This window comes from Pleurodeles waltl, chromosome 6, assembly GCF_031143425.1.
Source record: "Pleurodeles waltl isolate 20211129_DDA chromosome 6, aPleWal1.hap1.20221129, whole genome shotgun sequence".
NCBI classification, from domain to species: domain Eukaryota; kingdom Metazoa; phylum Chordata; class Amphibia; order Caudata; family Salamandridae; genus Pleurodeles; species Pleurodeles waltl.
Genome location: NC_090445.1, coordinates 180,036,391 through 180,051,838, shown reverse-complemented (window position 1 = coordinate 180,051,838; position 15,448 = coordinate 180,036,391). Strand labels below are relative to the sequence as shown.

The 15,448-nt window shown below is 45.5% G+C and overlaps 1 protein-coding gene across 6 annotated transcripts in view; it reads left to right on the top strand.

Moving 5' to 3' along the window:
* Positions 1-15,448, top strand: part of BRCA1 (BRCA1 DNA repair associated) — a 477,104-nt gene that overhangs the window by 195,539 nt on the left and 266,117 nt on the right. For all 6 annotated transcript variants that reach the window (XM_069237765.1, XM_069237766.1, XM_069237761.1 and 3 more), the window contains exon 9: positions 5,995-6,137. In XM_069237765.1, coding sequence (XP_069093866.1) covers positions 5,995-6,137 — 143 coding nt within the window. The remainder of the gene's footprint in view (positions 1-5,994; positions 6,138-15,448) is intronic.

The window sequence follows — 15,448 nt, the reverse complement described above, 5'->3', positions numbered from 1 at the left end:
TCACCTGCAGGCAGCCTTACATGTCCGATGCCGCAATGGAGCCATTTACTAACATGCCAGGGCCGCTGCTCATCGATAGACAACTAACTCATTGTCGCCGTGGCCACCAACAACTGTAAGTACAAATACCTACCTACATCACCAACCTTAAAAACAGCTTGTAGAGCCAGCAAACATATCGGGGGGGGGCACTTCAAGGGCAGCAGGTACATGTCTCAAACAACACACACAAACATACATCAACACAGACACGTACAAAGTCACAAAATGCACACTTTGGCCAGCACACTCACACTGCACTGCAACCCTACACTGAAGGCTATACAACATTGTTACACACATCAACAGCAACACACCTACACCACATATACAAATACTGCTCACACACGCACATTCACCACAGGCCAGGGACTGTCGTTACATATAACACACATATTAAAAAAAAAAAAAATGTGCTTCAAAGCTGGCTTTTAGTGTACTATTTATAATGCTCTTTCCGAATGACTCCTTGCAGACAGTTGTTCGGTCGCATTGGAGCAAAAGGAATTTGTTGTCATTAACAAAGATATCCGCAAGAAGACGATTGTTAATCATTTCGCTCAAGTGAGCCTCCTACTTTGAGCTAGTACTGATTCGGCTATAGAAGATATTACCAAATGTTGCTATTTTAATTTCTTATTATAGAAATGTGCAATCCTGCTGTCTGGTCTTCTGTGTATACCTCAAGGAAATACTTATTTTCTCGCATGACCTCCTAACTGTCCATTTCCACTTTGTTGATGGGAATGTTGAATCACTAGTAGCTCTGGAATCCCAAACATTTTTGGATATGGGCAGTGCTTAATTTGTAAATTAAAAGGTGCCGGTGTCCAAAGCCCTCCTCTTAAACATGCGGCCGCTGCAATTAAATGTGTGAACACGGAATACTGAGGCAGCATAATCCTGAAGCCATCCCAGGCCTCTTCAATCAATTTACAGCCACTCCCTGCCCCTTCAGCTCACTCCTGCAGCTTTTACCTTTCTGACGCTTTTTCTTTTTTCCCTTCCTCCATCTTTCCCAAACGTGTCTTTTGCTCGCAGCAAATGCTTGAAGCAGAACACTAAGCGCCGGCCCTCAAAAATAAGTGCCGGTGCTCAGCACCGGAAACAACAAGCACAAATTAAGCACTGGATATGGGTGTTACCTTATTCTCGCTACTGTTCCCCTTTTGGCTGGAAATCACTTGCTTGTTCAAAGTTTCGATTCATGGCTAAGTGAGTGCACCATTGGAAGTGCTGGATAGCCTCACCAGGGTGATGGTGAAAATGTATTATGAAATGCAAAGAAGATCTCATGGTAGTGGGCCAGATCACCTCCCTATACAGCATCTGGCAGACTCCTCGCATTTGTGCGGGAGCCCCACGTTTCAGACAAAATACTTGTAGGTAAATGACTGATAAGTGCTTTTCCATAGAATGCTTGCTCTTGTATTAGAGAGGGCATACTACAAGTCAAAAGTACAGTAAATAAACATCACTTTTGGTCACATGCCCCTTTCATACTGTTTGGCTTTCAATTGCAAGGCTTTGCGACCACTGTGTTCCATGTACAAGGACATCTTCGTTTCATAGGCTACTCGTCAGCCCCAGCACTTTGATGTGCAGATAAATACTTTTGATAGATGAGCAGTATTTCCTGCCGCTGAAGATTGTTCCACTCGTTTCAGATGCACGGTTTGTATTTCTCGGTTTTCAAAAGGTCTAACAGCTACAAAAGCACTATGCAAAGTTCCAAAGGCCGCCTCTCGTCCTCAGTATTGGGCTCCTACTTTGGCGATGATAGAGGCTTCAGATGTGTGGTCGGCTTTGTATTTCAGTTCATCTCTTTGTACCTCATTTGGTAAACTGAATTAAAAGCGAAGCTTGTTTGAAGCTGCCTTTTCAGCTTCTGTCACTGCCTCCCTGGAGATTTTATCCTGCACGTAAGAGTAGATTGAATATAATTCTGGCAGGAGCCCAGATCCTGTGTATTATTCAAGGGGGCTAATCACATTTTCCTTATTTTTTATTGATTTTGGTTGTATCTAAAAATTCAAACGCTGCCCTTGGTAAGCTCCTCGCGGAGGACATCAGTAACATAAGGTCATGTTGCAGACAAGACAAATGTTTCCTAGACCAGCCTAGGAATAGACTCCTCCTCGACCTCCCTCAAGCTGTACAGATACAAACACACGTTCTCTGTCTCCTTCATTCTCATTCACTCGTTCTCTCGCTCTCTTCTCGCCCTTCTCCTTTTCTTCTCCCTATTTATGTCTTCTATCCTTTGTCTTTATGCTTTTTCCATGGTTTCTCCTCATCTTTCTCCATTCTTTCTTCTTCTTCATTGCCTTTTCCTCTTTCCATTCTCATCTTCCTTTCTGTCCTCCTTCTCTGTCCTGTTGTACACCTTTTTCTGTCAGAGTTGAACATGGATTTAAAGAAGTGCCTTCTGCTCTTGGGATGGTCGCCAACTTTTCTCTAGCTAGCAGCCTTTAAAGGGCATCTGCTTCCTAAGGTGTTGCTTTTGTCCTCAAAATGAGAAAGATGCCTAGCCTCACGCAGTGCTTGAAAATTAAATGAACGTTTTTCCAATAGCAGGCACACTTCTTAGTGCAAACGCAGCTTGCAGCCTTCCAGTTCTGCTCTGCGTTCATTGATAAAGTAAGAGAAAACGCCTAGTGTCTCTCATCTAAAAGTAACGTATGAACCGAGACTGTGATTCTCTCTAAGTATCAAGTGTGTATGTATCAAAAATCCTAATTCCCATAAAATAATACCTACCGCCAACATGCCCGAGGTCAGTATTAGTGTCCATAAAAAAAAATCATTAAAATGTGGTTATTTTAAAAGGAAAACCAAACCTAACATCCTGTAAACATTTTTAAAAAATGTAATTCACCCTTACCCTTTACTGTACTTTAACTCTGGCCCTAATTCTAAATGCATTGTAAAACGCAATCTAAGACTTAATGTAAACTACTGATTATCAATTTCAATCTACCCCTCAAAGTACCCCTGAGCACAACGGAAATCTTCCCCCGCTAAAATATATTAAAATGTGAGCTAAAACTTGCATGTGTTTCATTAATTTAATTTCTACTTACTTTGGTAGTTGAAGTTAAGATGCAGTGGCAGTGATGATAGTGTGTTGTGAGTCAGAAGTTGCTGGAGATCAAACTCAAGGACATGATGGAATGGGTGTACCCTGTTAAGCTGCCTTAGAAATATGACCTCCCAGTAACTAGGTCTGATGTGCGCTGGTCGAGTGGTGGCTCGGGCTCCACCACCCTCTCTGATATTCAGATATAATGTCCCAGTCCTAGAGCCCACGCGTGGTATGAGCCTGTAACCGCAGACATTTGAGATTATTGGTCATTGCAGTTTAGGGCCAGTTGTTGTGGGTAGATTTTGGGGAGACTTCTGTGCATTAACTGCAACCTTCTTCTTTTGCAAATGTTTTTTCTTTTACTGTCCTAATAAGAGTAATGGGCCTTCTCAGATAGCGGGAAAGGGAGCAAAATATTTTTGGCAGGAAGTGCATTTTTCTGGTTTAAAGAAAGAATAATATAGCTACCAGATTGTTTTTCTACAAACTGGGCCCTTCAGAAGCTAGCTATGTCCCTTTTAAGTGCCTAAAGTTAACAAAGAAATAGATGTTGCATCCGTCTTAGTAGTAAAGTGTTCTTGACATAAACTTGAAAATAAATATGCTGCCAAAAGGAATGATTTCACCCAAAAAAATATATATATAAGCTTTCCCGGAGGGCCCTTGGAGGGAAGGACAGATGCCTTGCATCGGAGAACAAATGCGCAAGAAAGAAGAAATTCCTGCGTCAGTGTACACCTAAAGGCCTGCAGCCCAGTGCTTGAGTGCACATGGTGCTTCCTGTAGGAGTCTTATCCACAACCCTTACTTCAAGCTTTGGCTCAATCACATGGCCCTAACCAAGAGGAAGCAGGAAGTGCCTTTATGGTTGACTAGGAGCATACCAAGTTATCTGAATGAGTCAGAGGGCAGAAGAGAGTTTAGCTATATGCGACAGAAGGGATAGTTTGAGACAGTTTGAGACTACCTCTGCTAAGTGATGCAGCCAACTTCTGTTAATATTTACTATGATGACATAAGCCCGATGAGTTTGCTGTTGGGTGGGGTGAGGAGAGGTGGCAGAGGGAGTTTTCATCAAAGTTAATGGGGGTCATTCTGACTTTGACGGGCGGCGGAGGCCGCCAGCCAAAGTCCAGCAGGCAGAATACCGCTGCGCGGTCAAAAGACCGCCGCAGTAATTCTGAGTTTCCCGCTGGGCTGGCGGGCGACCGCCAGAAGGCCGCCCGCCAGCCCAGCGGGAAACCCCCTTCCATGAGGATGCCGGCTCCGAATGGAGCCGGCGGAGTGGAAGGGGTGCGACGGGTGCAGTTGCACCCGTCGCGATTTTCAGTGTCTGCTTGGCAGACACTGAAAATCTTGGTGGGGCCCTGTTAGGGGGCCCCACGACACCCGTTACCGCCAGCCAGGTTCTGGCGGTCAAAACCGCCAGAGCCAGGCTGGCGGTAAGGGGGTCGGAATCCCCATGGCGGCGCTGCCTGCAGCGCCGCCATGGAGGATTCCCCAGGGCAGCGGGAAACCGGCGGGACACCGCCGGTTTCCCGTTTCTGACCGCGGCTGTACCGCCGCGGTCAGAATGCCCATGGATGCACCGCCAGCCTGTTGGCGGTGCATCCGCGGTCCCCGGCCCTGGCGGTAGACAACTGCCAGGGATGGAATGACCCCCAGTGTGTCTTCCCGACTGATGGCGATCCTATTGTTCTTCTGAACATATTGGCATAGAGAGTTCGAATCCAGACAATGCGGCGTATCTTGCCTTAACCTCCTGCTACCCACTGGGAGGAGGATTGGAAGGGCAGCGCTACACAGTAAACATTTTTGGACACCAACTGTTTGGCAACCATGATTGACTGGGATGGCCCCATCTAAGCAGAAGGCCCTTCAGTCTTGCTCTCAGCCGTCCAGTAAAATGATTCTACTGACACACAGTTGTGACTACAGAATTGCAAAGAAAATGGGCCTTCAGAAACAATGTAATGTTTGTTAGCTTCCAGCCAGCCACTAGTAGGCCGAATTGAAGCCAGTCTTCTGATTTCTTAATCTCTTTCACAAAGGAATGGTTTTAAAAGAGAGAGATCTTCCATCAGTAGTATTTACATATTGATGGCATCTAATTATGTAAATGCTTTACAAAGATGCTGTAACCTTAAAGACCCAAGCTCAACAGCATTTAACTTTGTTCACTTCTTTGACTATGAACATTCATTGGTGTGATATGTAGGGGTGCGTGCAATGGTTTGCCTTCCACACCTGCAAGGTATATTTACCTGGCACATAAGGTTAGAGTCCGCGCCCTTTAACCTCACTAGTGATAGCTGACGGCATAGTGCTGCACAAAAGGTATAGTGTATGTTGAGGAAAGTTCTGTTTCAAGCAGACATATTGGTAAAACATATCAGGAATTTCTGTGACCATGTGGCTTTCCTGGTACTGTGAGGAGACAGATCCTTTAAGGCCTAAACATTAACAAATTCTGCAAGTACCATATCTGAAAGGAGCCCATTCAGTAAAGGTAATTATTTAAAAAAAGAATTGTATATGAAAGATCATTACTTAATATCTTTACCCATGGCATCTTGCTCCGAGGCTAGCTAGATGCCCTTCTGACATCTTATTTCATAGATGAAACTTTCAATTCTATTAAGGCGTATTAAAGGAAGAAGTAGAGGTGTAATCCCGGAATCTGCTCCCAATATCGAATCCACTTCCTTCTCAGATCTTTCCTTTTAGTTAATTTAGGCTTTGGGTGTGGCTAGTCTCCCCTTTTCATATTCTTCATGTATGGCGTCTAAGACTGAGCACATTAGCCTGAATGTTGTTTTTTTGAGGGTCTGCATTTGCATGAACATTTTTTTTTCTTTTTCTTTTAATAGTGTCCAGGAAGGGGAATCCATCCCGGCTCCAGATGAAGAATCTGATCCTGAGGTGGACGAGTGCAATGAGAGGGAAAGCGAATCTGCTGAGAGTAGATTGTCTACGAGGCCAGATGCATCGGAAATGATCCAGTCTGATCTAGGTAGGACTGACTGTTCCCTTTCTATTCGATGTATATGAGTAAAGGATGTGAGCTGATGTGCCTGTGCCGTTTGCAACCACGAAGCAGCATGTGATGCTCAAGTTGGACCCCTTGCTTACAGTTGTTTTATAACACTAGTGGAGCCTGATGGGCAGGTATAGAATCACTGCAGGCATACTGACTAGACAGTCTTAAGTAGCACGGTCAAGAAATGCATACTCATGAAAGCCCAAGTGTGTATGACCTAGCAGCAGAGTTTTGCCCACAGACAGCCAAAGACGATGCTTTCACTAAGATTAAAAACATGTAAATGGTATTCACAGGTGTTGCTTGAAATCACATTAGTAGGGGGTTATTTTTCTTGCTCTACAAGGACTTTGTGACAGTGATTTTAACCCGTGCATTATGGTACGGAAAGAGGAACCTAATGCTTTCTGAGACGTGGGTTAGCCATGGGGAGGCTTTGTGCCATCTACAGAGTTTGTGGCCAAGAATAAGCTTTCAGCGGGTCTCTTTGTTATAGGTAACCAATGATTGGCTCTTTGAGGCAGATGAGCTCTGACTAGAAGAACTGACTAGAATGGCTGGATTGTGCTGTGTATTGACACAGGCTCTAAAAAATGCCCTGGCTAGAGATCTCTGGACAATTTTATTTATTGTATTTGTCACACACCATCTCCACTTTAAATTACCTTATGGGAGTTAAAGTACCTGTTGCAGCGATCTTTGATTACCCAGTAAGTTCCAGGGTACACTAGTGGTAAGGTAGCTCTGGTGGGTAAAGTACTTGCTTGGATATATCTGTGTGCAGTCTAGTCCCATATATCACTCATAAAATAGTAATAGCATAGAGGATTATTACATCTGTTACTAGCACAGTGTACAACATGCAGATCACAGATTAGTATTGAATGAAGGTAGTTTAGGGTATCTTTGCTTTTGTTGCAGAAATCCTTCGGTTGGCTGCATATGAGATCGTCGTAATCTAGCTCAGTGACTTATGAACTGGCATAAATGAGCTGCATACTAACTAAAAGACAGATTCAAAACCTTAATGTTTTTTTCCTTAGAATGTTTTTTATTCTAAAGTTCTAAAAGGGATTCATTTGGGTAGTAATAGGCACTTATTACTAAGTATAATATAAATGGTTATCAGTGGAATTACTGTACAAATACAGCTGACATTCCTACAGGTCCTGGATATCTCTTATATACAGGACCAAGTAAAGCCAGTGTATCGTTTAAGCACTTGTGAATTGACAAGCTGAGTAACTTTTTTTTACTTGATGGCATTGGCATCAAGATGCTATGCTTATGCTACCTCAGCAAGGATGAGACTCGAACAGAAGCAGTGTTGATGGCCCTTTAATTGAGGCATTTATGTTGGGCCCAGCTGGAACTCAAAATAGGAGATCTACCTCACCTCCTGCAGGCTGCTGCTCTAAACAAAAGCACATAATGTGCTGGTGCCACTGATTGTGTCCTGGTGTCTGTAAATTTCACAAGGAGAAAACTCATTGCACGAGGGTCAGCCCAGATCCCAGACCTTGTTCATTAATTAATCAATCAAGGATTTGTAGAGCACGGATAATCACTCATAGGGTCTCATGGTGCTGAATGAAGGCATGCTGCTCAGTCGAAGAGCCAGGTCTTGAGGTCCTTCCTGAACTGCTTCAGTGATGCGGTCTGCCTGAGCTTGAGGGGAAGTGTGTTCCATGTCCGGGCTGAATGTAGAAGTGTCTTCCTCCTGCTGTACTTTTCCAGATCTTGGGGATGGCTGCAAGAGCGAGCTGGGAGGAAAGGAGACATCTATAGGGTATGTAGAAGGTGAGGCGGTGGTTGAGATATGCTGGTCCTATGTTGTGCAGTGCCTTGAAGTTGTGGATTAGGAGTTTGTATGTGATGCGCTTGTTGACTGGGAGCCAGTGTAGGTCTCTGAGGTGGGAGGAGATTCGGCTGTCTGGGGATGTCCAGGATGAGTCTGGCTGCTGCATTTTGGACTCGTTATAGTCTTGATTGACGTTTCTTGGCAATGCCGGCATATAGTGCGTTGCTGTAGTCCAGTTTGCTGGTGATGAGTGTGTGGGTGACTGTCTTCATCGTGTCGGTGGGGACTCCATTTGAAGATCTTCTGCAGGAGACTGTCGGGTCATCGATAGAGTGGAGTCCAAGATGATGCCTAAGTTGTGTGCATGGTCCGTGGGAGCGTGGCATTACCCAGGGGGGTGGACCACCAGGAGTCCTTACAGGCAGAAGGGGTGGAGCCAGTCATGAGGATCTCTGTCTTGTCCGAGTTGAGCTTGAGGCAGCTGGCCTCCATCCATGCAGTGACTGCTCTCATCCTGTTGTGGAAATTCCTCTTGACTTGCGCAGAGTCCTCGGACAGGGAGAGGATCAGTTGGGTTTCGTCATTGTAGGAGACTGTTTAGCTCATGTTGTCTGGTGATCTTGGCGAGTGGGGCTATGTAGATGTTGGAAAGCGTCGAGTTTACTGAGAATCCTGGGGCAGTCCGCAGCAAGTGTCTTTAGGTACTGATGTGAACGGTAGTAGTCTGACCTTCTGTGTTCTTCTGGTAAGGAAAGACCTGATCCAGTTCAGGGCTTTGTCTGGGATGCCAGTGACATGCAGTCTGTCTCAGAGGGTGGAGTGGGAGATGGTGTCAAATGCAGCGAAGAGATCGAGGAGGATGAGTGCGGCAGTGCCTCTGTGGTCCAGTATGATGTGTATGTCATCGGTGGCTGCTAATAGTGCAGTTTTGATGCTGTGGTTGCTTCTGAAACCTGACTGGGAAGGGTCCAGGATACGATGTGTCTTGAGGAACTCAGTAAGTTGCTGGTTGACGGTCTTCTCCCTTACCCAGGCTGGGAAAGGGAGCAAAGACATGGGTCTGTAGTTCTTCAGCTCCCTACGGATGGCGGTGGGTTTCTTGAGTAGTGGGTTGATTTCGGTGTGTTTCCAGTCTGAGGGGAATGCGGCGGTTTTGAAGGATAGGTTGATGATTTTGCAGAGCTCCGGCGCTATGGAGGCGCTAGCCAGGTTGAGGATGTGATGAGGGCAAGGATCTGAGGGTGCTCCCGAGTGGATGAAGTTCATCAGTCTTTGGGTGTCCTCCATGGTGATGGGGGTCCAAGAGTTCAGTATCTAGTGGGGTGCAAGGACGGTGAGCGGTGCTGGTGGGCTTTGGTTCCTGAATCCTTCGTAGATGTCCTGGATCTTACGGTGAAAGAAGGTGGTGAGGTCGTCGCCGAGGTCTTGGTAGGCAGGGAGGGATGGATGAGGTGTCTGCCCCGGAGTTCGTGAACTCTTTGACGATGGTGAAAAGCTCTTTGCTGTTGTGAGTGCTGGTGTTGAGGCGTGCTTGAAAGGCGGCTATTTTGGCGGTTCTGATATTCTGGTGGTGTGGTGACTGCTATTTTGTAGGCTGTGTGGTCTTTGGTGGATTTGATGAGCCTCCATTTACGTTCCAATCATCTGCAGACGCGTTTGGATTCTTGTAGGTCTCGCGTAAACCACTTGGTTGATTTTCTCTGACGATTCCCTGTTGATTTCCTTAGGGAGGGCTACGAGGTCTGCAGAGTTTAAGAGCCATCGGTGTAGGTGGCTTGCAGCTTTGTTTGCGTCTGTTGCATACAGTAGGAGGGAGTGATTGAGAGTGTTGGTGAGCTGTGCTTCTGTGACTTTGCCCCAGCGTCTGCTGGGGTGGGGGGGCGGTGGTGTGGTCACTTGCTTTGTTCTTTAAGTAGGTAAAGTGCTGCTGGGAAAAGGATCTGGCTGAATACCACTTTTTTTTCCATCACTGATGCGCCGTTATGTGAAATGGTCTGTCAAGCATGCTGATCAGCAATGAGTGTAATCTGTTGCATAGAATCAGGTGTGCTCTTAGTCCATACCAGGATTTTTGGGCAATCTTCAGTCAATGACCTGCTTTTTATTTTGTTCCAGCTTGTGGTGGATCTGTATCTGAGACATTTGCTAAGCTCACTAGAGAAGTTTGTTTGACGGTTCCTCTCCATTTTGATACCAGCTTTGTCAACTTTTGCCTCCTTTGTGAATGTAGACAGCTAAAGTCACTTGAGCCAAATATCCTAGGGTCTATATGCATGCATTGGTATATCTAACAAAAATACCAATTCCTACTTTACCAACCTACGCTCCTAAATGGAATTATTCCAGTGTAGACTGACCCAGAAAAAATAATTCACATTTTTATTTTGGCTCATGATTGAGGTATTTCCCAGACAAAAATGCACACAACCCGGTAATGTTTGAGGTGATTTATAGATATTTGATTTCTAGGGTTACGTCTTTCTTCGCTCTTCGCAGATCTTCCCAACTCTTTTCGCAAGTACTGGTCTGGATCACTCCGGGTAAAACCATACAAACGTATACAGAATAGATCTTGTGGTCAGTTGTGCGCTCACCACCTTCAGCATGCAGTGGGTGGCACACTCTTCCCAACTGTGTCTGGATTTCTTAAGATATAGAGTGCCACCTCCGTAAGTGTAAATAATGCCTGAAGAAGGTGGATTATCACTCTGGGGGATATGGGAAATGTGTGTTTGGCATGTGTATGAATGTGGTGATGCGTAAGAGACTGTGATTTGCGAGTGGTGTGACTTGTTTTTATTGAATTGCCCTGATTTTATATTTATTGTTGTAATATTGGTGGGATTAATGTATGAATTGTTGGGGTTTGTTTTGAAAATTGTGTATATAAAAAAGGATTATGAAAAAATGAAATATGCGACAAAATTGTAAGAAAAAAGTGAATCATTTTTTCTGGGTCAGACTACATTGGATTAATTCCATGTAATTATTATTGTTTGCGGTCTAGTTTCCCCCTCCTTTCCTGAAGCTAATACAATATATTGGGGGGGCGGCCTTTTTGATTAAGGTGTATCAGTATTACCGTAAGCAAACAAATCTACGAGCCATGCATTTGACTATCGCAGGAATAGGCTAGCAGCGCTTTTAGAAGGCTCATTCTCTAAGGTGCACTTCGCCTTGTAGGTGGCGTACTTGGTTTGTGACTATGTGATGAGGCCTTGGTACTTGAAACTCGAGCTGGAACATTCAGGTTCTTGATCTGATCAAACTACTTTCTAACAAGGTTGGTGGGGCTGCCAACAGATCGCTTAATGCAATTCTTTGATGAAAATCAGTCAGTTTCAGACCAATCTGTTGCACTCTGAAGCTTTTCTGGCGGTAAATTGCGATGTCAGCTGTTGCAGCATTCCTCTGAACAGAATCCACAGCCAAACGGGTGCATAAGCACGCTTCAGATCCTTTCTGACCTGGAATATGTGAATCAAGATACACCATAAATGTACCTACCAGCGTGCTCTGTGGCACCTGCTTTGCTTTCCCCTCAATCTTTTCAACATGTTAACCCTTAAGTCATTTGCAAGACTCATGACCTTCCCTTTGACTCACACACCTCTGAAGGCTCAAGTCTGTAGCCTTTGGGGTGTCTCCCTCTTTGTCCAATGCACGACAACTCCCTGCTGAAGGAATTTGCATGAGTGGGGGGAAAGCTTACAGGTGTCCTCATCCAGTGCCTTTGTCACAGGCGAGATTTCCAAACTACTAGTCGCCCTTTCAGCTATGCTGCGTCTGCATAAAACCTAGACATGTACCTTAACACCCACATGTGCTTTTTCCCAGATTATGTGGATTACGAAGAATTTCAGGCTCCATGTTTCCAGGCTGTGCAATGCAGGAGCCTGCACATCTTAAATACTGCAATTGAGTACGTCAATACCCTTTACAGGGGCTTTTAACAGGTACTTATTCATCCTGTCCGAAAAATCGAATACCAGCTGCCATATTCATAACAAGGCTGAATGGGATTTTCAGTATTCGGGGTCGTCAATGAATCCAGTGTCTCTCAATGAAAACAAAGGCCCAGTTCAAGATCCTTTATGCCCTATAAATGACTCACCAGCAACGAGCATCCCTCGCCGTGCAATCTGCATCCCGTGTTCAGACATGTTACCAGTGACACTGATTCCAAAATATTAGCGGTATTCTTGGTTACTGAAGCCACAGATGTGTTGCAAGATCTCTTTATCAGAACGCACCCTGCCCTACTGACTTCAGACCCCTCAATTTGGCCCAATCTTGATAAGCCCCTAGTATAGGCATTTTAATTGATATTGGCGTGAAAAGTACCATGGAGCCTACTTACATCCTGAGACACAATATCATGCTATACAACCCCTGCCACCACAGTTTACTTTGCAGTGTGTCCAAGATACTACTAGTTGAGCACTGTTCTTTATTACATTTATGGGCAAAACACAGACTCTCTCCTCTGTGAGTGGATTCGGGCAGGATGATGCCTACCGATTGTTTTTTTATTTTATTTAGCTTGATGCCAAGCAACTCTACAGAATGACATTTGAGGGATTTGTAATACCACACCATGCTTGTAAAAGCCTCCATCCAGTTTCTTTTCCGATCCATTTGCTTTTAATTTCATAGCATGTGCTCCACTGCCACCTTGATTGATTTAGCTAGTAAAAAACACCAAGGGAAAGTATAACTTGTGGTGTCCAACCCGATAAATGTTCACTGAAGAGCTACTTTGAGACCGCCTTTGTCTTAGCTACTGTAATTGTGTCTGCAGAAATGGACTCCTTTGACCTGGACTTGGACCAACCTGTAGCCCGCGAATGTAGAGGAACAACCATTGACTTGGTGTCTCATGCATACGTAAGCGTCATCGGATAGACCATGGTTGCTCTAGTAAACTTGCAGTTTAAAAGCTGTTGTCATGTGTTTTGCATTGAAACTTGGTATGGTCCTTAAAGGTTTCCCAACAAGTTCTGCAAGATTATAGATATAGATATAGATATATAGATAGATATAGATATATATATATATATATATATATATATATATATATATATATATATATGTTCGATGGCATGTGTAGCTGCAGATACACATCCTGTGCACTGTTCCTGCCATCTAGTGTTGGGCTCAGAGTGTTACAAGTTGTTTTTCTTCGAAGAAGTCTTTTTGATTCACGGGACCGAGTGACTCCTCCCTTTTGGCTCCATTGCGCATGGGCATCGACTCCATCTTAGATGGTTTTCTTTCCGCCATCGGGTTCGGACGTGTTCCTCTGCGTTCCGTGATTCCAATCGGGAAAGTATTAAAAACATCGAAAATCCGTCTGTATTGTTGCGTTCGGGATCAATTTCCTATAGATACATCGGCACCGATGAGACAACCGCTTCGGCGGCCCTTCGGGGCTTCCGCGCCCAGCCGAGGCCTGGTCGGCCCGACCACACCCGTCATCAAAGCCCCATGGACCGGACCCCCTTCCGTTTCTGTCCGACGTGCCACGCCAAGTATCCTTATACAGACCAGCATCGGGTCTGTAATCTGTGTCTGTCACCGGAGCACAGGGAGGATACCTGCGAGGCCTGCAAGGCCTTTCGGTCGAAAAAGACCTTGAGAGATTGGAGGGCGAGACGTTTACAGATGGCATCGAAATCGATGCAACACCTCGATGTCGAAGAGGAGGAGATGGCTATCTCTATCCAGGGATCGGAATCGGACGACTCCAACGGAGACCTACCGCAGACAGCGGGCCAAAAACTGAGTACGCCTGCCCCGACCCAACCCCAAAGTCGGCCAAAAAACCAAAAGGCCTCGGGACGCCACTGCCTGAAGGCCATGGCTCGACCCACAAAAAGAGCGGTGACCAAGCAACATCTTCGGCACCGAAAAAGGCCAAAATCGTGCCGAAGTCTTCCGACTCAAGTCAAGAAACCGGCATCGAAAAAAGTCGACATCGACTGGTCGAAACCACTAAGCCTCGAAAGAGCCTTTCGGAGCCGAGACCAACCATGACCATGGGTATTTCAGTGCAAAGGAAGTCGGCTCCGGAGCCGAAAAAGATTCTTACACAGAAGAACATGGGCTCTCCAAACAACTTAAAGAGAGGCACAGGTTTGAACAGGAGTTGGATGTGGAGGAGTTTGATCAAAGTCAAACAAGATTACAGATCCAGAAGGATAAAGGAAAAATTAAAACTATCCCTCCTCTCAAATTTAAAAGGAAATTGGCTTTTCACACACTGGCAGAGACTGAAACTGATCAGCCAAGAGCAAAAGTGGCTAGAGAAAAGTCACCAACTCCACATTTCTCACCAGAAATATTGCCGCCACAAAGGACAAGGTCGCCATCTGGCACGCCAACTACACAGTCATCCACACATACTGTGCAAACACAGGACGATGTAGATCCCTGGGACCTCTACGACCCACCGGTTTCATACAACAGTCCTGAGTTCTACCCCTCAAAGCCATCTCCTCCAGAGGATAGCACCTCCTATACACAAGTACTAGCCAGGGCTGCTACATTCCATAATGTCACTATGCACTCGGAACCATTGGAGGATGATTTTCTTTTCAATACCCTGGCGTCCACGCATGCGTCATATCAAAGCCTGCCCATGCTAACAAGCATGCTTAAGCATGCACAACAAGTCTTTCAAGAGCCGGTGAAGGGAAGGGCCATCACACCGCGGGTGGAGAAAAAATATAAACCACCCCGTCGGACTCTGTGTTCATTACACAGCAGCTCTCTCCGGAATCTGTAGTAGTAGGAGCCGCAAGGAAACGGGCAAACTCGCAATCATCAGGGAATGCACCACCTCCTGATAAAGAAAGCCGCAAATTTGACGCAGCGGGGAAGAGAGTGGCGTTGCAAGCTGCCAACCAATGGCATATCGTGAATTCACAGGCCCTCCTCGCCTGTTACGACCGAGCCCACTGGGATGAAATGAATTATATCATTCAGCATCTACCGAAAGAATATCAAAAACGGGCTCAACAGGTGGTTGAGGAAGGACAAGCCATCTCCAACAACCAGATCCGTTAGTCACTTGACTCTGCTGATACCGCAGCAAGGACTGTAAACACGGCAGTCACAATCAGGAGGCATGCCTGGCTACGAAGTTCTGGTTTCAAACCTGAAATAGAGCAGGCGGTGTTAAACATGCCGTTTAACTAGCAGCAACTATTTGGGCCGGAGGTGGACACCGCCCTTGAAAAAAGGACACTGACACGGCCAAAGCCATGGGCGCGCTCTACTCTTCCCAGTATAGGGGAACATTTAGAAAGCCACAATTTAGGGGAGGGTTTAGACAGCAACCCTCCGAGGCATCCACCTCTCAAACAAGTCACAATACCAATATGCAGAGTGGAAAGTCTCACGCTTCCGGCGGGAAACGTGCAGCCCTTTAAAAGTTGTTTCTTTGTTGCAAGTTGTAGTTTCTTTGGAACAGCGCCGCTGT